General features: G+C 46.9%; 1 protein-coding gene and 1 long non-coding RNA gene across 27 annotated transcripts in view; both read left to right on the top strand.

Moving 5' to 3' along the window:
* The window catches only part of Spn (protein phosphatase 1 regulatory subunit spinophilin), a 60,561-nt gene that overhangs the window by 27,613 nt on the left and 10,014 nt on the right, over positions 1 to 22,934 (top strand). For 22 of the 24 annotated variants that reach the window (XM_015187961.2, XM_015187970.2, XM_015187956.2 and 19 more), the window contains one exon: positions 10,444 to 11,632. In XM_015187961.2, the coding sequence (XP_015043447.2) occupies positions 10,444 to 11,632 (1,189 nt within the window). Of the gene's footprint in view, positions 1 to 1,164; positions 1,286 to 9,501; positions 9,638 to 10,443; positions 11,633 to 22,934 lie in introns of those variants that run through there. The other 2 variants (XM_033384365.1, XM_015187969.2) reach the window with 2 other exon arrangements.
* LOC117184999 (uncharacterized) lies at positions 573 to 5,146 on the top strand. 3 transcript variants are annotated; one of them, XR_004470489.1, is made up of 2 exons: positions 573 to 747; positions 4,951 to 5,146. It is a non-coding gene; the product is annotated as an uncharacterized lncRNA (long non-coding RNA). The 3 variants fall into 3 exon arrangements; XR_004470488.1 differs by having other exon boundaries at positions 574 to 750; XR_004470487.1 differs by having other exon boundaries at positions 575 to 761.

The following is a 22,934-nucleotide window of genomic DNA, read 5'->3' as shown; positions in this document are numbered from 1 at the left end:
ACTTTTGTGCCACTAAAATTGTATTTTTATACCCTAATCGTATATTCCATAACCATTTCAGTCGCTGAAATCTCTGAAATTCTCTGAGGAAATTCGAAGAAACTATTTTCAGTTAATTTCCCATTTTATAATTAGATGTCTTTCGCACCCTCCCTCCGCCCCCCACCGACTATCACTAGCCCGAAATTTGTCTCGACTTTTGAGTGATGTATGCCCCTACCACCTACCCCCTACCACCTACCCCCTGCCCCCTACGCCATATCCCTGTGACAGCGAAGGAGAGAGAATATTTCTGGCCTTTCCCAACATTTGGTTTTTGTTGTGCTTTTGTGTGTGTTTTGGGGGATTTTGCAATCTGGCAGCCTGACAAGTGGCGCGGCGGCCCTCGCACGAGCACTGGCAGGAGGGGATCGGGCGCCGCCTGGAGCACCCTGTGTGTGTGGTGCATGACAAACGGAACTTTGGGGGCTGGCTGCCACATGTCTGGCCCCAACAAGCAACGCAGCGGGCAATTTGCCAAAAGAGAGAAATGATCCCCGATTCCCCGATCTCTCTCTCTCTCTGTCTCTCTCTCTCTCTCTCTCTCTCTCTTTCTGTGGGATGCTGAAAACTTTTCTCCGCTTCGGATCGGATCTTTTCAGTTGATGTCGCGTTACGGTGGCGTTTCCATTGATAAGCGGGCCAGAATTTTCGTATTTCAATTATATTCGGAATCGCTTACAAAAAAACAACCGAATGCGAATCTCTGTAGTAAATCTCTCGTATCTATTCAAAGTGGAAAGAAACCCTGCAAAAACCCAAACAAATTTGTTGAACCCCGAACAAAAAGTTGAATAGAAAAGAGCCAAAAGAATCAAAACAAATTATACGAAAAAAAAAGGAAAAATATTCCATATAGTAACCATTCGCTTGGGGCGTGATTCTAGAATTCTAGAGGGTTTGTTCTCGCATTCTGCGAGGGGCACGTGAGGTGGCACACAGATTTTTCAGGGTCTAGTGATAACAGAAGCAGACCCATCCCCTCTCTCCCTCCCGCCCCCCGCCCCGCCCTCTGTTTGGGGGCTCTGGTGTCGGTGTCGGTGTCGGTGTCGTTTTCGGGTCTGGAAATGTCTTGAATGTTGCGGTGAGGTCTGGCTTTGTCTCTGGGGCTCTGGTGGGGCTTCGGAGGGGCTGTCATTCAGTTCTAATGTGATTGGCCCCACTGCAAGGTGTTGTTCTTTGGATTCATTCAGAATCATATACGGCCGGATTCTGTGATTGAAAGTGTGCAAGAATACTACAAGTGGTAGGTAGTCACTGGCGGCTCACTCCATAAGTGTATTTAAAGGTAAAGACAGAGAGAAAAGGAAGAGCACAAAAGAAGTATAAAACAGGCCAAAACGTAAAACAGAAAATAAAGTGTAAATAAATGGCAGAAAATTCGAATAAAATATGTGAAAAGAAGAAGAAAATCTGATAAGAAATTAATAGGAAAATAAAGCAAAAGGAGGGCCAAAAAAAGGACTAAGCATAAAAAAATGAAGGGATTGAAGGACAAGAAGCGATAGGGCGGGAAACAGGGCAGAAGAGACAAAATATAGATGAAAAGAGGTCCATCCACCGATGGCGAAAGATCGAGAAACATATGGATAGGAATCCAAAAGATCTATATACATTTGTCTTTGTTTGTTGTTGGATCTTGAAGTATGGATTATGTCTTCATCTTCCACCCCACCCTTCCAAAAGTATCTTTTCTCTTTGTTTGTTGTGCGGATCTTTGCAGATCTTGGATGCAGTTCAGCGAACTCCTTCGAGAACGAGTATTTTGTTGGAATTTTTTTGATTTTTGTTGTTGTTGTGTGGCGACAAACACAAAACACACAAATGCGCGTGAGTCGCAGGAAAATATTTAAAAAATGCATTCCCATGTGTGGCAGAGTGGCAGAGTCTTGTTGTTGTTCTTGCGGCATGGCAACAGGCAGCAGCACAACAGAAATTGTTGTTGTTGCCATTGTCTAGAAGGAAAGAAAAAGAAACCATTAAAGAGATATTCTTCTAAGACATTTGTCTGACACTTTTAGATGGTTTCTCTTTTCCCCTCGTGCTTCTTACGCCCGCCCGCCCGATGCTTCTGCCTCTTTTCCACCCGAGTTTATTTTCAAATTTGAAATTGTATGCGACAAAAACAGACACAAAAGAAGAAGATACCACACACACACAGAGAGGAAAAAATGTTTGGAATTGTCATGTGTTTGCAGTTTTTGGCTTTCAGCCTCCTTTCAGCCATTCCCTTTCCTCCCATTCCAGTGGCTGCCTCACATTCCTCGCCCGAACACTTGAGAGGTTGCAAGATACTCGCTTGTGTGTCTGTATCTGTATCTGTATCTCTGCCATCGTTTTGTCCATTTGCATTCCATTGATATATTGTTTGTTTTCCTTTCCTTTTTGGCAATTAATTGAATGAATTTTTACTGGAAACGGAACGAAAAACGATATCCTTTATACAGGTATTAGCTGTATAAAGGATATCGTTTTTCGTACAGGTATTAGCTGTATAAAGGATATCGTTTTTCGTTTTCGATTATTTGACAAAGCCATAAGTTATTGAATTTATTCAAGGAACAAAAGGAAATTCGATTGGCAGAAAGGTCTCAAAGGGATATACTATGACATGCAAGAGGATCTGCCACATTCCCATCTGCAAAATGATGATTTCCGATCTGAATGATATATTTCTTCCGTTATCTCAATAATTGTTTAATTTTTGTCACTTTTGCTTACAAATTTTAAGGCTTTTTTGCCACGTAAGCTCTCTGTTGCAGGAGAGAGAGAGAGAGAGGGAGAGGGAGTCTCCTGAGCAACAAATCATATCTCCATGGGCCACTCCTCCTCTCTGGGCACAGAGAAGACTATCCTTTTGTCTCGTTGCTGCGTTGCTGTTTTCATTATGTGCACACGTGTATGGGCCCCTGCATTGTCAGGACTTTTTGGGGCATTTGAGAGTTGACCTAACGAACCAACAGGCGCACAAAAGGAAGGCCAGAGACCACTAAACCCAAGGAGCGGACGCGGGGGCGGAGGCAAGCAACTTTTGCCAAATCTGCTGCCACATGCTTGCCATCTTTGCCTGTGTCTTGCCCCTTGCATCGCTTCGCTCTCGTTTTACCCCTTTTTCCCCTCTTTTGGCCTCTGATTTTGGCACATTTTGACAACAACTTCCGTTTTGATACCCTCGAACAAGCAACAGAGTGGCGGAGGTATCGCCGAGACCAGGTCTCGATTTCTGGACGGAATATTCTGATAATCCAAGCAGAATTTTCCAAGAGATGATAAAAATCTGATGACTGTACCGCATAGGAGGGTACTATAAACAGAATAATGGAAATCATCTACCGATGAGGCAAAAGGGTATCAAAAGCCTCGGTTCTAAAAGATGGGCCTCGCCTTTGGATTGTCTTGACATTTTGGGGGGATGCTTCTCCCTCTTTTTGTTGCACTTTTATCCCTCTTTTTGTTGCACTTTTATCCCTCTATCTTTTGTCTAATTTGGCGCTCTCTTTGTTGTGGTTTCCTCAGCAATTATTAAAGCATTTTCATGTGCAAATTCGGGGGGTGGGGGTGGGGGTTGTTTGTCTTTGTTGCTTAGAAAAGTCCTATTAAATGCATCTATTCCGGTTTTCTTCTTTCCCTTTTCCCCATCCCTATGGTGCCCTCTCTCTTGTCCAATTTGCTCTCCCTTTTCTCCATTTCTCTGCCACGAAGCCCGTGCGAATCGTTCGATGCATACTCGATGCCCCTTTTCCTCCCTTAAACTACTCTCCAAGTTTTCCATGCACTCTTTCCGATTTATTTTATTTATATATCATTGATTTATTTCAAACTTTTACGCAAATTTGTCTTTCCCTCTTACTCCCCTTCTCTCACTCTCTCTCTCGTTCTCTTTTTCGTTTGATTTGCCATTTGTTACTTCTCTCTTTAATTGTCTTTTGTTCGGTTTGTTTTTTTTTATTCCTTTTTTTCTGTTTCTGTTTTTTTTTTCTTGCACCGAGAATGTATTTTTGGCCGAGTTTTTCATTAATTTTCGCATCTCATTATACGAAAACACACACGGAGAAAACGGGGGAAAACTTGAACGCCGAATGGGAGAAAATTCGGGGAAAAGTTACGAACAAATGTGTGATGTGAATGTTGTTTTTCCTGCCTCCCCCCCTTTTCACCCATCGTCGATTTTTCATCGATTTCAATTGCGTTTTGTTTATGGCGGCGCTGTCTCTGTCGATCTCTTTAGCCTCTCTTTCTGTCTGTGATTCCCTCTCTCCCCCTCCCTCCCTCTCTTTTTGATTACCTCAACGAATGGCCTTCGGTTTTGGCTTGAATTTTCTTCCAAGTTTATTTACTTGAACCGAAAACAGAACATTACACATACGCCGCATTGGCCTTGGCCAGAAATGAGGCGCTCTCTTCTTTCTCCCCACTTGCTGTCTGTCTCCGTCTCCGTCTCTCCCACTCTCCCACCATTAAGTATTCATTGCTACTCTTAATTAAAAGCGCACGCATCTCTAATTGGCATTAAGTATACGCCAGGGTGCAGTGCTGCACTTGACCAGGCCAACAGGCAGCAGCAGACGGCGGCAGGGAGGAAGCGACTCTTGTGGGAAGGCCATATCCCGTAGAGAGTGGGGTAGGGACTGGATCCCGCTGTGGTCGATTGCCCCCACAACAGTTTTCCGGCGAGATATTATGGAATTTTCCTTCTAGAAGGTGCAACAGATGCATACACCTTTTTTATGGTCATCTGGGGAGCCGTTTGTGCCTCGAGAGCCATGCGGCGCCATGTCGCAAGATCTTTTCGAGCCTTTTCCTCCGGCTTCGGATTCTTCCGGCGGCGATTCGATGGAACTGGGCGGAGAGGGGGACTCCTCTTTCTTTATTGGGCTTCCCCAACGAATAATGGTTACTATATCTTTAAAGATCAATCAAATAATGTGCATACTATCCCCCAACAAGTACTGACAATATGTGCAATCGAAAACAATAGAAAAACGAGTGCAGTCAAGTGAAGTGAAGTGAAAGCCAAAAGGAAAATGTGCCTCAGTTTGCGGAAACTTTGTCAGGCCTGTCGAGGTTAGTAGGGGACTGGCAATCGGAATGGAATGTATAAACCCATGGACATACCTATAAAAACGATTAAAAACTGTTTAAAGAAATGCCAAAACTTCTTTCATTCTTGAAAACGATAATGGGAAGACCCTCCTCCTCCTCCTCCTCCCTAGTATCCAGCCAGAGATCCCACAGATACAATATATAGAATCTATATTTATGCCACTGCGTTGACAGCTTTAACGTTTCTCGACCACAAAGCAAAAGTCGAAAGTCGACAGACGAAAATAGGAACAGAACAGAAATCCCAGGGAGATAGAGATCTGCCATAGAGAGATAGAAGTAATGGGAGAATATCTTCTGATCCATTAAAAATATTCAATATATTAGTTGTTTGTGTATAAATAAATAAATTAGGAGAATGCATGCAAGTGGAGGGAAATGGGGGAAAGACAATTAATTAAACAATTCATTGAAAGTGTCAAAACATCAGTCCATGAATCATCCTCCCGCTAGCGAGAGAACTATCCTATCCCGAAAATCTTGCCTATAACTATTCCGCGAGAGCTTTCCCTGGGGAACTATCCCTGGAAACATCCTCCAAATGTATTTTAGAGCCCTCCTAGAAGTATCCACACAAAAGTATTCCGCAAAAAATTATGACCATGAAATAACCCTATAAATATTCTGTGAAATATCTTCCGGGATATGTGACTATCCCTGGAAATATGTATCTCTAGAGGTCAGCAGAAATATACTGAAACTACACCATCAATATCCCGAGAACTATCCTCCGAAATCCCTGGAAATATCCCCAGAAAAATGCCCTGAGATATCTGCCAAAGGAAAACCAAGCCTAGACCGACCTTTCCATCCATTCGTTTGTTTGTTTCACTTGTTTTTGGGTATCATTTGGGAGCCTTGTGTTCAGAAATTCAAAATTTCAGTAAATAGAAATTACACACACAAATATTCGGAAATACCGATTTCAAGGTAGTGCCTTGAATAATGTGGCTCCCAAGAAGATGCAATCGCCGTTTGGTCTACCCTCCAGTGGACGACGACAGGTACACGCCAGATCGACCGCCCAAGCCCAGGGACTCCAGCCAGAAGAAGGGGGTACCAGAAGGGGGGAAGCACCAGAAACTGAAACACCAGTTCCAGGCCCTGCCTGAACCATTCCACGATTCTCCGATCTGTCCACCACCGAGCCGTGGGGGGCAACAGTCGAGGCGCTACAGCATCCCCTCTCAAGTGAGCCGCCCGCCGCGCTTCAACACAGGAGGATATGGGACGTTTGAGGATTTCGGAGCTGCCTGCCAAGTGCCTCCTCCGGCTTCTCCTTCTGCCCTGATGGCTTATCCAACAGCTGCCAAGGTGCCAGTATCCTTCAATAAACTTCTGTACCTTGATGGTCGCATTTGGGATAACGGATCAGGCCGGGAGCAAGGGTTCAATAGATCGCTCCTGATCGAACGGAAGGGAACCAGACGAGGCACACAGACGAGAACAGTGGCCTTCGAGGATGAGTGCGACTGCTAGGACACCGATGCAACTCTGCAGCCGAATCTCCGTCGGGAAATAAATTGCGTCACGAGCTTCGCGGCGTAGCATCCGAGGGAGCCAACGGCTATTTGGAGAGTGAATTAAGGCGCTACACTGCCACACAGAGGAAGACAAGACACAAATGCCCGGAGGGAATAGCACTGCGCAGCGACAGTATCTGTTCTTCAATATGCAAGAGGATTCGATCAAATTGCTGTTCACTTGAGAGAAAAAGAACGAGAATTCAAAAGCCTACAATTTCTAGAGCTCACAGCCGATTTAAAATTCATTTAAATTAATAAAAGTTACCATATTCCGGCGAAAAAGAATAGGCAGAATGATTCATAGTGGTGGGATGACTCACATGACATGTAATTTGTTCTGTGGATATTTGTGCATTCCCAAGAACAACACAAAGAAATACAAGTTTTGCGGTTTGATAAGAGAGGGCGTGACGCCTGGCTTAATTATACCCGATACTCAAAATGAGTGTATTATATTTGTGGTGAAAGTGGATGTGTGTAACGTCCAGAAGGAAGCGTTTCCGACCCCATAGAGTATATATATTCTTGATCAGCATCAATAGCCGAGTCGATCGAGCCATGTCTGTTCGTCCGTCTCTCCATCCCTATGAGCGCTTAGTGCTCAGAGACTATAAGAGCACAGATTTCTGTGTTACGTCACTGTTACAAGCGCCCGACGACACGTTCTGACTTTCTGTCTCTCTCGCACGCACGCACTCTTTGTCAGTCAATGTTAGCGCCGTCTGCCGGAGGAGAGCCGTACTGACTAAGTATCGGGTATAAATGTAGAGCTGCGGTCGCAGCAGCCACTCACAACTTTCCCGCTTCTTTTTTTTTTTGTTTGTTATGTTGGTGCGTCTTTTGTATGAACGTCTGCGAAGTTTTATTTCAATCTGTCAATTCATTCTATTTTTCTTTTTAAATCATTTACTATCGACGTGTCATAGACATTTTTTACTATGTAAAACATCAAGTATAGCGCAGCGATTAATTATTTTTTGCAATGTTTAAAAGCAAAGGAAATCTATGACCGAATATTTAAATTCTATAAGGACTCTTCGCCTTCAATAAATTTAATTTAATTTGAATTCAATTAAATTCCTACTCCTACGTGGTCGTAGGAGCCTTGAAGACGATCCACATCAAGGACGTCCAAAATCAGCAACAACACCAGGGCTTATAGAAAAGATATGGGATATCGTATTGGAAAATCGTCGAGTGACTGAAAGAGATATTCTAGAAGCCCTAGGCATCTCATTGTGCCCAATGAGTGGAAGAAATATTTTGACTGAAGCATTTGGTTTCAGAAAGCTGTCTGCAAAATATGTGCAACATTTAGAGCCTTTTCAGGAGGATAAAGTGAATTTTGTGCGTCGATTCATCACTATGAATGAGACTTGGGTTTATCACCATGATTCTGAATGAAAACAAGAGGCTAAAGAGTGTGAACCTAGTTCTTCGGCTCCTAAACTAGTTAGTGTCCGGAAATCGGCCAAGAAAAACCCTGCTAAATGCCTGTCTTCTCGTGTTCTTCTTTCCCTTTTTTCCCATGCCTACAGCTGTCCCTCCCTATGGTGCCCTCTCTCTTGTCCAATTTGGTCTCCCTTTTCTCCATTTCTCTGCCGTGAAGCCCGTGCGAATCGTTCGATGCATACTCGATGCCCCTTTTCCTTCCTTCAACTACTCTCCGAATTTCCCATGCACTCTTTCCGATTTATTTTATTTATAAATCATTGATTTATTTCAAACTTTTACGCAAATTTGTCTTTCTCTCTCACTCCCCTTCTCCGGCACTCTCTCTCTCTCCCTCTCTCGTTCTCTTTTTCGTTTGATTTGCCATTTGTTACTTCTCTCTTTAATTGTCTTTTGTTCGGTTTGTTTTTTTTTATTCTTTTTTTCTGTTTCTGTTTCTGTTTTTTTTTCTTGCACCGAGAATGTATTTTTGGCCGAGTTTTTCATTAATTTTCGCATCTCATTATACGAAAACACACACGGAGAAAACGGGGGAAAACTTGAACGCCGAATGGGAGGAAATTCGGGGAAAAGTTACGAACAAATGTGTGATGTGAATGTTGTTTTTCCTGCCTCCTCCCCTTTCCAACCCATCGTCGATTTTTCATCGATTTCAATTGCGTTTTGTTTATGGCGGCGCTGTCTCTGTCGATCTCTTTAGCCTCTCTTTCTGTCTGTGATTCCCTCTCTCCCCCTCTCTCCCTCTCTTTTGATTACCTCAACGAATGGCCTTCGGTTTTGGCTTGAATTTTCTTCCAAGTTTATTTACTTGAACCGAAAACAGAACATTACACATACGCCGCATTGGCCTTGGCCACAAATGAGGCGCTCTCTTCTTTCTCCCCGCTAGCTGTCTGTCTCTGTCTCCGTCTCCGTCTCTCCCACTCTCCCACCATTAAGTATTCATTGCTACTCTTAATTAAAAGCGCACGCATCTCTAATTGGCATTAAGTATACGCCAGGGTGCAGTGCTGCACTTGACCAGGCCAACAGGCAGCAGCAGACGGCGGCAGGGAGGAAGCGACTGTTGTGGGAAGGCCAAATCCCGTAGAGAGTGGGGTAGGGACTGTATCCCGCTGTAGTCGAAGCAACAGACACCCAGAGGTCGTGCACTGCTGCTTATACACCTTTTTTATGGTCCCCTGGGGAGCCTTTTGTGCCTCGAGAGCCATGCGGCGCTTTCGACGCCATGTCGTAGATCTTTTCGAGCCTTTTCCTCCGGCTTCGGACTCTTCCCGAGTCGATTCGATGGTACTGGGTGGAGAGGAGGACTCCTCTTCTTTGTTGGGTTTCCCCAACGAATAATGGTTACTATATCTTTAAAGATCAATCAAATACTGTGCATACTATCCCCCAACAAGTGTTGACAATATGTGCAATCGAAAACAATAGAAAAACGAGTGCAGTCAAGTGAAGTGAAGTGAAAGCCAAAAGGAAAATGTGCCTCAGTTTGCGGAAACTTTGTCAGGCCTGTCGAGGTTAGTAGGGGACTGGCAATCGGAATGGAATGTATAAACCCATAGATATACCCATAAAAACGATTAAAAACTGTTTAAAGAATTGCCCAAACTTCTTTCATTCTTGAAAACGAAAAGCAGAAGACCCTCCTCCCCTAGTATCCAGCCAGAGATCCCACAGATACTATATAGAATCTATATTTATGCCACTGCGTTGACAGCTTTAACGTTTCTCGACCACAAAGCAAACAAAAGTCGAAAGTCGAAAGACGAAAATAGGAACAGAACAGAACAGAAATCCCAGGGAGATAGAGATTTGCCAGAGTGAGATAGAAGTAATGGGAGAGTATCTTCTGATCCATTAAAAATATTCCATATATTAGTTGTTTGTGTATAAATAAATAAATTAGGAGAATGCATGCAAGTGGAGGGAAATGGGGGAAAGACAATTAATTAAACAATTCATTGAAAGTGTCAAAACATCAGCCTATGAAGAAGAATAGGCAGAATGAAATCTAGGGGCCGGGTGGGGTTTACTCGGGCCGATCAGCAATGTCCAGTTATGCACATGACATGTAATTTGTTCTTTGAATATTTGGGCATTCTCTTTTGAAGCACTCGCCTGTGCGTCTCGAGTCGAACACAAGCCTTTAAGTGCTGCGTCATGCGCACGACATGTGAATGGTTTTTGTTTTTGTATTCTTTCGCATTCCCTTTTGAAGCATTCGCTTGGGGGGTGGGCCGATGGTAGAAGTGGGCGGCCAGTGAAACGCGCTTAAGCTTGAAAGAGACATCTTCTGACGGACATTCTTTTTGTTTTCTTGCAGGTCGCAAATCTGTGGATGAATCAACGGCCGCCTCGCAGCAGCAGCAGCAACATTCCAGCAACATTGGCAGCAGCTCCTCTTCACCCCAGCGTGTGGCCAACAAACGGAGCAGCATCATCCTCCAAATGCCAGCCGCTGGTCTCGGACAACGTCCCCCCAGCATCATCTCGACGGCCAGCAACCAGGATGAGGGGGAACTGAAGGCCAAGGGACTCCAGGGCGAGTCACTCGAAGAGCAGCAGCAGCACCACAGCCTGCACTACGTGGATGTGGGCTATCGCCTCAATCCCGACGGCAGCGAGACCCGGGAGGTCTACGGATCCGAGACAGAGCTCTACGACACGGCCAAGGTCACGGATATGCAACGGAAGTTCCATGGAGCCAATGGGTTTGCCCAGGAGACGAGCACTGTCTATGCGATCATCAAGACCGACCTCCAGGAGGGGACGCCGGCGGCACCACCGCGCGGCTTGCTGCAGTCTCCATCTGCGGATGGATCTCCATTGCATCGCGTGGCGTACAACTCGCCGCCGGTGGGCGTGGTGTCGCCCATAAGGCGGAGGAATAACCAGGAGCACAGCGGTGGCGGAGGCAGTGCCAAGTCCACGCCTCCCATTTCCCCCGCTCGCACAGCATTGGTCAAGGGGATAGCCCCCATAGCCTCCATCGATGCGCACGACGAGGAGGAGGAGCTGGACCTCGACGACGACGACGAGGAGGAGGAGGAGGAGGACGAGCACCTGACCGTCGAGTATGTGGAGGTGCGGGAGATGCACAAACAGCAGCAGCAGCAGCAGGAGGAGGAGGAGGCACCCGTTCTGCCCGAGCGACGGGCCCCCACCCAGGGTGGTGGTGGCATTTCCCTGGAGATGCAGGAGGACCTGGAGTACGCGGACACCAGTGCCGGCGAGGATGAGGAGGATATACTCAATCATTTGGGAATGATTCCGGGCAACGATAGCCTCGACAGCGTCGAACTGATGGACGATGTGGTCGACGAGGTGATCAAAGTGCACGTCAATCACAGCGTGGCCACAGCCATTCCTCCCTCTCTGATGGGGGGTTCTTCTGCAGCTCCTGCGGCTCCTTCATCTGTGGCTCCAGTGGCTGCTGCTGCAGCCATTCCACGAGAGGATAGCCTGCCCGATGACATGACCGCCGCCGAGGCCGAACGATTGTTGAGCTCAAGGTGAGTCCCGGCTTCCCCTTGCCTTCTCCTTTGTGTATGTGTTTGCTGTAGTTAAATCTAAGGCATGACTATCCTTAAGCACGAAACCTTCTTTATGTCTGTTGGCTCCTAAGATTGGATTGCTTTTCTTTTAGTTAGATCTTAAGCATGCTCTATATTTGTTTATGTATTACTTTGCGTATCATTATCCATTATCCACAGTACAATTTAAGAGCGTATCCGTATCCAAGCTTTCCCATGAACCCCTCGTGAACTGCAAATATTAGCTCGTTCGCCCTCCACCCTTTGGGGGCCACCACGACAGCCACAGCCACAGCCACAGCCCATAGACATCTCCATCTCCGCTCTATTCATCAGCACAGCTTTGCCACCTTTCAACAGCATGCAACATGCAGCATGCAGCATGCCTCACTTTTGTTGTAATTGTAAGCTAATCTGTCGCTTGTCAGGAGGATGCCAAAGAGCAGCCCCCGGAAGTTGTACCCGACTCAAAGGAAAATCCAGAGAGAGCGAGAGAGGGAGGGAGGGAAGGGGGTGGCGCTTTAAGCTACTGCCAAAAACCGACTCAAACTTTCCTCAATTGCTTGTTGCAACTTGTGTGCCGCACTGGAACAATGAACAATGAATCCCTGCCCTGGAGGTGCCCCTTTTGCTATGATTACACGCCGTACATCAATTTGTTTAATGACGTGTTGTGTGGCAGTGCCCCCCCCCCCCTGCCACCCCTGGCTGCACTCTCGTGTTCTCCTCGGACTGGCTGCCCTCTCTTGCTCCTGGTTTTGGGTCTCTTGGCCACCTTTGAACCCCTATCTATCCCATGTACTATCTCCATATCCCAGATCCCAGATCCCAGGTGCCGATGCCGTTGCAGTTGCAGGTGTCTACTCCTGCTGCTGGTTCAAAGGGTCACAAGGTGGGGGGTGGGGGATAAGGGGGGGCTTTGGGCACTGCTTAAAGTCGATTTATGCTTCGGTTTGTGCAGAGAGGAGCCTGGATGCGTGGCTGTTGCCAGCAAAATTGACTTGCCATTGATTTATTGTGTGGCCAAACGGCAAACCCCGCAACCCCGCAACCCCTCACCCCCCCATACCCCAAAAACCGCCTTCTGGCACTCTTTTGCCATGTATTAAAATGCAATTTTCAAGCGATTTTCCTCCGGCTTCGAATTTTCTCTGGAACTCTCGCCCCCCCTCCCCCCTGAAACCCTTCCCTTTTTCTCCCTGGAACTATTTATTTCGCCTTTCGTTATATATATTTCACATTTCAACTCATTTTCCCTCGTCTTTTTTTCTTCTATTCGGCGGGCAATTTATCATGAACATATTACCTGGGAATTACCTTCCCCCTCGTGCCCCCTAGTGCCCCCTCGTGCCGTTTCTGGCTTTCTGCGAGGCATTTTTCCAAGCGTTTCGCACGCAAATAACCAATTTCGTTTCAGACGCGGAAAAGAACGCGGGCCATGGATTTTCCTTTGGCTCCAATACAAGCACACACACTATGTATATGTGTATGTGTGTGTTTCGTACGTCAATTAGTGAAAGCATTTTGGCATTTGTTTGGCTTTTTATTTATGATAGTTTTCCGTTGTGGTGGGAAAAATCAGCGTCGTAATGGGGCTCCGATTCGACCAGAAAAACTGTCACTTTATGCCACTCGAAAGCGGGGGGAATCCCGAATCGAATGGTGGCTAAAACTCGAAGCTCTAAAACGGGGGAAATCCTGCCTCAAATCAGGAAAAACTCTGCATTTCCAAAATAGAAAAACCACCAAAAAAAAACTCGACTTTCGAAAATCTAAAAAAAAACACTCCTCTCTCGCTTTTCACTCACTTCCCAAAGCACTTTTCACTCTTTTGGCCTCACTTTTCACTCATTTCCCAAGGCACTTTTCACTCATTCCTGCGCTCTCTTGCGCTCTGCTCTCTCTCGCTCTCTCTCTCTCTCTGTGTGTGTGCCTGCTGAGTGCCTCCTGTCTGAGTGCGTGCTCGTGCCCCGTGTGCAGTGCAGTCGCGTCCTGCCCCAACATTCTGTTGCAATCACGCGACTCGAATCACATGCTCGTTGCCCGTTCAGCCTGTCGCATGGCTCAAACCGTAAACAGAAAAACAGAAAACCAGACGAGCAGCGATACAAAAGGAAACAACGAAAGGAAAAGCTACTTTTCCGTCGCAGAAAGTGCGCGCCAAACGCCGAAGCGAAAATCCATTTGCGAAAATAATGTGCGAGGAAACGCGAGAGGGAAATCTGTCTTGCGGCATCGGAACATCGTTTTAATTAACATTTTCATCGTGCCGAGGCGGAAAAAACTCAGTTTTTGCACGGAAATAAGTTTTAATTAAAATCAAGGAGAAGGAGACAGAGAAAGAGAAGGAGGAGGAGACGGAGACGGAGCAAGTCCCTGCGCGGTGACAAGTGCCAGGGATTCTCCAGAGGAGACAAGTGCCGCACCATCATTGCTCATATTGCCCCATTCTGTGTGGCATTTCTTTTGGTAGGTGCAAAAGTAAAAATATTATTATCAATATTTAATGTCCGGGCCCAGTCGTTGGCAATTTTCCTTCATTTCCATTGGGGGGGGTGGCACGGGGTGATGTGCTGATGACATTGCTCGTTTGCACATTTCCCTGCGAAAGGTTGTGGTTTTTCCTTTTTCCCCACACACTTCATTCTGCAGTTGGAGATGTGCAAATGTGGAGTCCTGTTCCTTGGGCTCTTGTTGGCTTTTAATTAGACAACTGTCTCCTCGGTATCGTATCGTATCGTTCCGTTTCGTATCGTATCGTATCGGTGGCTAGCAATGGCACACACGAGCCTCGTTAGTGGCCATGTCCTGTGGTCGTCTGTGTCCTTGCTGCCTATGGTATATTAATGGATTTTGAGGATCTCCGCCTCCCGCCTCCCACTCTTCGATGCTCGGATGATGATTTGTTTGCTTCGGATTGTGAGATTGCGAAATGCCTCCTTGCTCTTTTGTGGTTTTCGGTACTGAAGGGATATGGCATTGCATTTTGTGGCATGTTTGCGGCTGCAGCAGGGCTAGCAGGATATTCCAATTACGATTAGAGGTTAATCGCAATTAATTGGATTGCAGTTCTGTCTCTCTTTCTCCTTCCGACTGTACTCCACTCTGCCCCCACGCCGTTTCCTCATTATTTTAACGAGTTTTTCTTTGCTTTGGCTTTCCATTTACTCATTTACTTTCGTAGTTTATTCAAATTACATTTCCGTCGTCTGGTAATTTGAAGCGCAAATCGGTAGAAGAAAACAAACAACAACCAACAGACAGAATCTCAGCCACTCTGCCACCCCCAGCAACCCAGCACCCTCTCCAGGACCCCCTCTCTCTCTTTGTCTCCCTCTCTCTCCTGCCTTCATTATGGTCGTGGCATCGTGGCAGACATGGCAGACCGAAAAGCTTCAACGGGGCGGCGACAAGTGCTAATCGCTCATTTGGCATTCAATATGCTGACACCCCGACCACCACCCCGCCCCCCGACTGCCCCACTTTCTTGCCGCCTCTCTCCCCGCTCCCCACTCCCCACTCTGTCATCACTTTTTTTGGTATGGCTTTTTTTAGAGGCTAAGAGAAGTGCAATGCATTTCAGTCAAGTTTGCTTTTAGTCTTCGTTGCGCTTTTAAGCTTATTTAAATTGCGGCGACGACTTTGGTGGCGCTACACAGAGGGGCAGGAGGAGCAGAAGACTCTGCAGAAGGGGGGAGGGGGGGGAGAGTAAAAAGAAAGTGCATTGGGGAAGTGGTTTCTGTGCTTAGTTTAATTGTACATCCACTCTGACGGCTCTCTGAATATTTCTGTGTCTTTTACCTGTGCAAAAGTCGAATTTCCAGCAGAAAATGAGCTAATTCGAGTTCATGAGAGTCAGGGGGAATAGGGGAACAAGGAAACGGACACAAAAGGACACAAGGCAGATGATAAGAGAGGAAAAGCATATCAAAGTTTTATGCGATTCGAGTTCTATTAGAGAACATGATGGTAGTATGTACCATCATAATGAGCTCTTTGGTAGGATACTTTTATCCAAATAGAATGTCCGTGATGCAGACTGAAAGATAGATAGATACATTTGAAAGAAGATGGACGTATGGATTGAGGGAGTCCCAGGGATATACAAAGATAGGTAGATGCAATATAGTATATAGATACAATACCAGATAAGATATGCAATCAGTTAGGGGAGCTACATAGATCTTGAAGAGCTACAGATCTTTGGGAGAACATCCGAAACGTGAATAAAAATCAATGAATACAAGCATAATTTGGAATAGATATGGATGGATCATAAGGGGCTCATAAATAGGGGATCATAAGGGGCTCCTGGATAGAGAGATCATGGCATGTAGGTGGAAAATACTGAATACGCTAAAACTCCTTTTCGAGCGGCCTGGATGGAAGTGCAGAATCATTTTAATAAGTAGAACCCCCCTTTCTGTCCCTCCCTGCCTTCAAAGGCAGAACGCATACAAAATTTATGACCCCTTCCCTGCGCTCCCCTCCCAAAAAGGGGCACAAATTTCCATGATTATTGCTTGTAGTTGCCCTGCCCTGCCCTGCCCCATAATTCACATAATTTGAGGGGTTCAAATGCGGTTTAATCACGCGGTGACCCTTTCGAGTGGTTCTTTTTTTGGCATACGGAAAATGGGAACTGAATAGTAATTTGCCTGCCTGCCCCCCTGCCTGCCTGCCTGCCAATGGGAGAAAAGTGCAAGTCCTGTGTTGACTAATTGAAAAACTTGCACTCCAACAGCAGACACTGGGGCGAGTCGGAGGAGTCGCAAGGAGTCGCAGGGGTCGGAGGAGTCGAAAAGGGTGGTTACGTTACGCCTCTGGGGGCCTCTGCTTTCACTTGAGTTGAACTGGAAATGCAAATTGAAATTCATTTGCAGGACAAAAGAAAGACTGCAAAAGGCAGGCAGGCAGCAGGCTGGCAACAGGCGGGGGGGGCGGGGAAATCACACACATAGCAAGTGGCAATTGCCTAACACTCTCCCGTGCCCCCCCCTCTCTCTCTCTCTCTCTCTTTCTGTCTTTGAATTGCGGGCTAGAATTTGCATAAATTGCAGCAGCAGCAGCAGCAGGACACAGGATGATGTCCTTGTTGTCCTTGGCCAAAAGTCGCCACCCAAAAGGAGACTGCGAGAATGACCAAGAAATGGTGGAGGCGAGCCCTCATTTATCTTTCAGGCCCCCAAATGTTTCGGGGCTCAACAGGAGCCGAAAGACGGGTTTTTTTTTTGTCTTTTTAGTTTTGGCCGCCTGCCAGCTGTCCCCAAAACGTTTGTCCTTGACACGAGGCTTGGTCTCCCATTTGAATGCGTTGCACCAGAGTGTGGCAAGAGGCAGGAGCCGCTGCCGCTGCTGCCTGACGTTTTCTGGCCAATTTGCGGGTCAATTGTGGGACAGTTTGTTCGGCATTTGGCCTCTGTAATTGCCCAGCGTAACTCTCTCTCTCTCTCTATCTCCCTCTCCCTCACTCTTTCTTTCAACTAGAAGGACTTTCAGTGGGTCCTGAAAAGAGGCAACGCGCTCTTTTGTCTGAAAGGCGCGGTGGCGGGGGCGGTGGCAGGGACCAGTGCCAGTTCCAGTTCCAGTGATTGGAGGATTAACTTTCTTTAGCCGCGAGTGCGAGTCCGACTGCTGCAGCTGACTTTTGCCCTATTTTTTGTTGGTTTTTTTTTTTTGTTTTTTGGATGACTCTTGCCGCTGGACATTTTCCCAGTTAACTTGGCCTTTGTTCCGCTGCCGCCTTTCCCCCTTGAAACGTGGCCCTTCGCTGCCTTTTCCCTTTCGGAACTGTTCTTTTTTTTTTTGGCTGCCCTGCCATTTTGAAACATATTTTTCTATTCACACTTTCTCAATATTTGTTTGGTTTTTGGGCGGCTATAACTTTTTCTTCTATTTTCTCGACTATTTTCATTAGAATCATTCCATTTTCATTACGTCTTTATTTTATTTCCGTGCGATTTTCGGTGCATTTTTGTTGGGATTTTCGGTTGGTTTTGAGCTGAACTTTTGCCTTTGACTGCATTTAAAAATAAAAAGTTTTTAGCGCGAATAATTCTTCTTTTGCTTTTACGAGTATTTGGTGTGGGTGGGGTCAGAGGTTGGTGGGTCGGGGGGTCGGGGGGTCGGGGGGGTGGCGTTGTAATCTTATTTGTGTGCTTGGCTTATCGCACGCCCTGTCCTGCCACGCCACGCCATGGGCCGCCCCCTTTCTCGTACTGTTTCTGCTCTTGGCCCTCTCAGTGGCAACAAAAAATGGCAACAAATGGGGGCGGAAGTGCGCTGCAAGTGCAACCAGCAAAACTTTTTGATGGCAACTTTGGAAATGGAGCACGAATGACGCTTTGGCCCATTTGTTGGTATTTATTTCAATAGTTCTTGAGATACACTAACGGCTCGAAATGTGTGCCAACATGCAGGGGCCATTCGATGGGGCCTGCCCCGCCGAAGAGCGGATCTATCGCGCAGAGTATTTCCCCCATCGGTTTGCTCGGGGAGCATAGAGTAGGGCCCCATTCCCCATTCCCCACTCCCCACTCCTTCTCCTCGCCCATTACTTGCATTCAGCGATTCTTTCAACGCGCTTCGGGGTCCACTAATGCAGCCGTGTGCGGCAGCAAATGGGGCACACCCACACACACACACTACACCTTTAGCACATCGTTGTTGACGATGATGTTGGGGCTTTCTGTTTACGCAATTCGAAGGCATGGGGCATGCAGCGCGCATAAGTTTCAGTTTGTGAGGCAAATACTTGAATTTATAGTTGCATAGAAGTTTTTGCTAATTCAAAAGATAAAGATGAAAGTGGGATACAAGATAAAGACACAAGCTGTGGGGTGGGATAAAGATAAAAGCAAATACAATGGCAGGGCAGGGCAGGACAGTGTGGCAGGGCAGTGTGGCAGGACAGTGTGGCAGGGCAGTGTGGCAGCATCTATCTATGTGTATCCATCTGTCTGTTACCTGCCGCCTGCTGTGCGAGAAAGTACTTGCAACGTCGTCACACGTTGATTGCCTGGCAAATGGGGAAATGGGATGAAATGCGAAATGGATTCTCTACGCCACGCCACACCATGCCACGCCATGCCACTCCTTTCCCTCAAATTCTCTCTGTGCCGTGCATGGACAAGTTTTTGCATTTTAGTTGCAAGTTATGAAAGTTCCCTGCTCCTCCAGGGGGGTGGTCATTGTTGGCCCCAGAAATTGTATTTAAAACTGTTTTCCCGAAAGAGTTCTGAACGGGTTTCGAGTGGGCTTCTCCAAAGATGGAGAGATGGAAGTGGGGCGCACTCCTTTATGAGGGACTAGAATGAGTTTGCCCCCCCGGTTACGCCCACTTTTGTTGTTATCCCATTGCTCGGGCATTTAATTATCCCAATTTCGCATCATAATCTCTGCTAGCTTTTTTCTAAGGGAAGCTGCTGGAGGAGATGATTGTTTGGAAAAGAGTTTATCATCGGTTGACGGGTGTGTGCTGTGTGCTGTTTGCCCCATCCATCAGGGTATCTCCTCTGGGCCCCCCCTCCGCCCCCAGCGTTGTGTCACTTGAATCGAATGAGTTTTCAATTGAACATTGCTCACACGCAATGCTGAACCGCTCCCTCATCTTTCGCTCCGCTCCGTTCCATCCCGTCCCCGAATGACATTGTTGTTTCCATTTTCTTGTTCAGATGCGGGCCACACGCATCTCCCACGCACAGGCACAGGCACAGGCACCGGCACTGGCACGAGCAGATGCACCCATTCCCAATCCCATTCCCTGAAATATAATTTTGTTGCCAAGTTGTCATTTTGTAACATTGTCAATGCTGGCCACCCCGCCACCCCGCCACCCCTTCCTCCCTCAAACCCTACATCTTTCTCCTACTGTCCTTTGTCCTCTGTCCTCTGTCGTTTGTGATTTCTGATACCCTGGCCTTACAATGAGCATCAGTAGTGGAGAGTTTGTTCCTGGATACGGAAACCCAATTAGAGATGAGTGTATTTTGTTTTTCTTTCCGTACTCCTTTACTCTTTTCTTGTGCCCAAACAAAAATGGCAATGGGCAGAACCAATAAATACCGAAATTAATACCCAATTCTGATTTGAGATTTCTCCCATTTTTGTAGCTAGGGTAGAAATATTTGGCAGACTTGTAGCTAATGTTCATGTCTACCCAAATACCGAAATTCATCATAGTCCATGAGGATTAAGCTGTGGGACAGGTATTTGCCAGTATGGGGAATAATCCGATAGTTCGATAGGTTCGAGGGGTATCTGCATGGTCGGTGCTACCCCGCCGTCGGATGCGTCGCCAATTTTTCTCGTTGCATACTTTGGTGCGCACGCAGTAAATATTGTTTCTGCCTGATTGTTGTTTCTGGTCCTCGATTCCCGATTCCCGATGCCCTATTCCCGATTCCCTGTTTGGATTCTCCACTGAGAACGTTGTTGCTGCTGCTGGTTGAATGCCGAATGTTGACTGTTGTTCCCGTACGTGTCTGCCATGATAAAATTGAATTTTCAATTTGCATTGTGCCTTGCCCTCTCTTCCTCGCTCTTGTGTTTTCCACATTCAAATCAAATTTCCACCCGTTGCATGTGATTACAAGGCCCCAGCGAAAATTGTAAAATTGTGGCAATTTTAAGCAGATAAACCATAAATATAATGCCCATCCAACATATGCAGAGGAGCAGAGGATGCCCCTGCTCCAGCCCCTGCTCCAGCCCCTGCTCCAGCTCCAGCTCCATCGAGCGCATTATCATCGTCATGATTCACCTTGACTTGGTTCTTCGCTCAAAACCAGGCCAAAACTTTCGCCCCGCACACACACATAGACAGCAGACAAGGGACAGACTCTCGACTCGACTCCTAGAGAATGATAGACCATCGTGTTCCCCCAATTTAGACCAAGCGAAAGAGCTATTAATAAACCGAAAGCTATAGCCCAGCCCTGCCCTGCCTCACGAATGACTAAACATAAATTCTGTTAAATTTATCACAGAACACAATGAAGGAAGGACATTGTCGTGGACGTAGGATACATGACGTCATTGTGTGTGGGCCAGGGCCACCAGGCGAAAACTCACTCAAAGAGAGACGCAGCTGGCGAGCGAGAGAGAGAGAGAGCGAAAATGAGTGCGTGGAAGAGAGAGTGAGCCACTCTTGAGTGAGTTTTTCAGAGACAGCGACAGAGAGGCACACGGAGACAGAGAGAGAGAGAAGCTCTACGGCTCTGGCACCTTTTTTGTGGGGCAAGGCTTTGGCATTGTGGTTTCCTTATGGCTGTTGTTATTTAAATTAATTAAAAATGTATGACGAAACAATAAGCAGACTGACCTTGTTTGTTTGTCCCCACACACACCACACACACCGCACGCACAACCCCCCACCCACCCCTTGGACAAAGCCACAAACCCCTGCCACATCTGGGCAAATATTACCCTACTATGTGTGCCGCGCTTTATGGCATTTCCATATGCCATACACTTTGATGGCTCTCTTCCCCCCCAGGGAAGAATTGTTGTTTGTGGAAGATCCTCCCCCTCCCTCGCTTCTTGTGTTGACGATTGACAAATAGTGCCATTATCCAGCTGTATTCCAAGAAGCAGGCCACTGGGAGGCCAGGGTACTCAGGGTATCCTATACTCATATGCCTATGTGCCTTTCCAGAGACTTTGAGGTTTTTCTTTTGTGGCCCACTTGTGGCTACTCCTACTTTTTCCTCCTTCTGCCAATGCCTATGCTCCCCCTCACAAAAGGGTACAGGGTATCTCCTTTGTGGGCTTTAGTCCTTGTTTTATGTGCATTTCTTTGACTTGAATCAAATTTTGTCGCTTGTGCTCCAATAAATAGGCAACGAAAAGCAGCGTCCCACCACGCCGCCCCCCCCCCCCCCCCCCCCCCGAACACCGCCCCCCACAACAAACGGAACAGTACAGTCCACCCCCCGACCCCCCCACCATTTCCCGCACTGCTGCATAATTGCATTTGTCTTTCACACATTTTCCCCAAACACTTTTCCTCGGAATATTTTCCGCGTGTCGTGTGGTGGTGTTGCATTTAAATATCGTTAAAGTTGATGCCCATTCGAAGCGGGTGGCTGCTGTTGTTGAAGTTTTTGCAGCTTTGTCGCTTTGTTACCGCCCTGCCTCTACCACCCCCCCCGTGCCTCCCTCACTCCCGCTTATTTCTCATAATTATTTTTTCCGCTGCTGCCAAACGAAACTTTGTCATCGCTGACTGTTTTCTCACGTCACCCGCTGCGTATGCGTAATATTTTGTTATGCATGCAACTGCGGGGCCCCCGATGCCGCAGGCATCCCCCGGGAGGAGGGCCGCCGAAGGTGTGGCGTGTGTGCGGCATGTGGCATGCGGCGTGTGGCGGTCTGGCCTGGAGGCAGAGAGCAGGAGTAGCTCTGCTCCACATTTTGCTAGCAATTAAAAAAAGGGACCGTGTTAGTTGTATTTTAATTATAAAACTATAAATTTATGCTAATTCTTTTTCTTTTTTTTCTTTCTCTGTCCACCAAGCCTGAGAGAGAGAGAGAGAGAGGGAGAGCGGGAGCGAATAGCTGCGGGGATCAGTGCTTGAGTGGAGGTGACCTCTGCCTCCCATATCCTCTTCATAAGCCGCTTAGAGGCTCTCCCTTTCCTCTCCTCCAACGCTTGGGGGGCTTTCTCTCTCTCGCTCCGCCACACATAGTTGTTCGCTATTTTCCACGATTTGCACCACATTTGGTTTTGGTGTTTGCCTAAATGGCATTTTCAATGGGTTTTTCCTCTCAATATTTGGTTGTTTCCCGCTTTTCCTCTCTCTTTCGAGTGGTTTCGAGTGACAATCCATAGAGATTTCCCATTGAAAATCGCTGGCTAATTATTTAATTGGATTCTATGGGCGATTCCCATCGAGAGGATTGTCGACGGGGATTATAGGAATGTACCAATTGATTTTCAATGCCTCGCCGCCGTATGTTTAGCATTCCAAAGCTCCGAAAAGAATCCAACAAAAAAGGACGGCTAATTATTGCGCGTAGTCTCTCGCGGTACAGTCCGGCACAGTGTGAAAATGAATGCCAATTGTAATTGCAATTATATAAATGGGCGATGCTGCTGCTGCTGCTGCAGCTGCTGATGCTGGGAAAACTCATTTAAATGCATGGCACGGTCGTGGCACACCTGAAGGGAGGGTGGGGGATGGAACAGGGTGCTCCTGCCTGCCAGCCTGCCTGCCTGCCACTTGGCTCTCATTATCAACAACATAATCAACCACTTGCAACACAGCCAAGTCGCTTTCCT

The sequence above is a fragment of the Drosophila pseudoobscura genome, chromosome X, assembly GCF_009870125.1.
Source record: "Drosophila pseudoobscura strain MV-25-SWS-2005 chromosome X, UCI_Dpse_MV25, whole genome shotgun sequence".
Classification (NCBI taxonomy): Eukaryota; Metazoa; Arthropoda; class Insecta; order Diptera; family Drosophilidae; genus Drosophila; species Drosophila pseudoobscura.
This window is presented reverse-complemented; position numbering and strand designations above follow the sequence as displayed.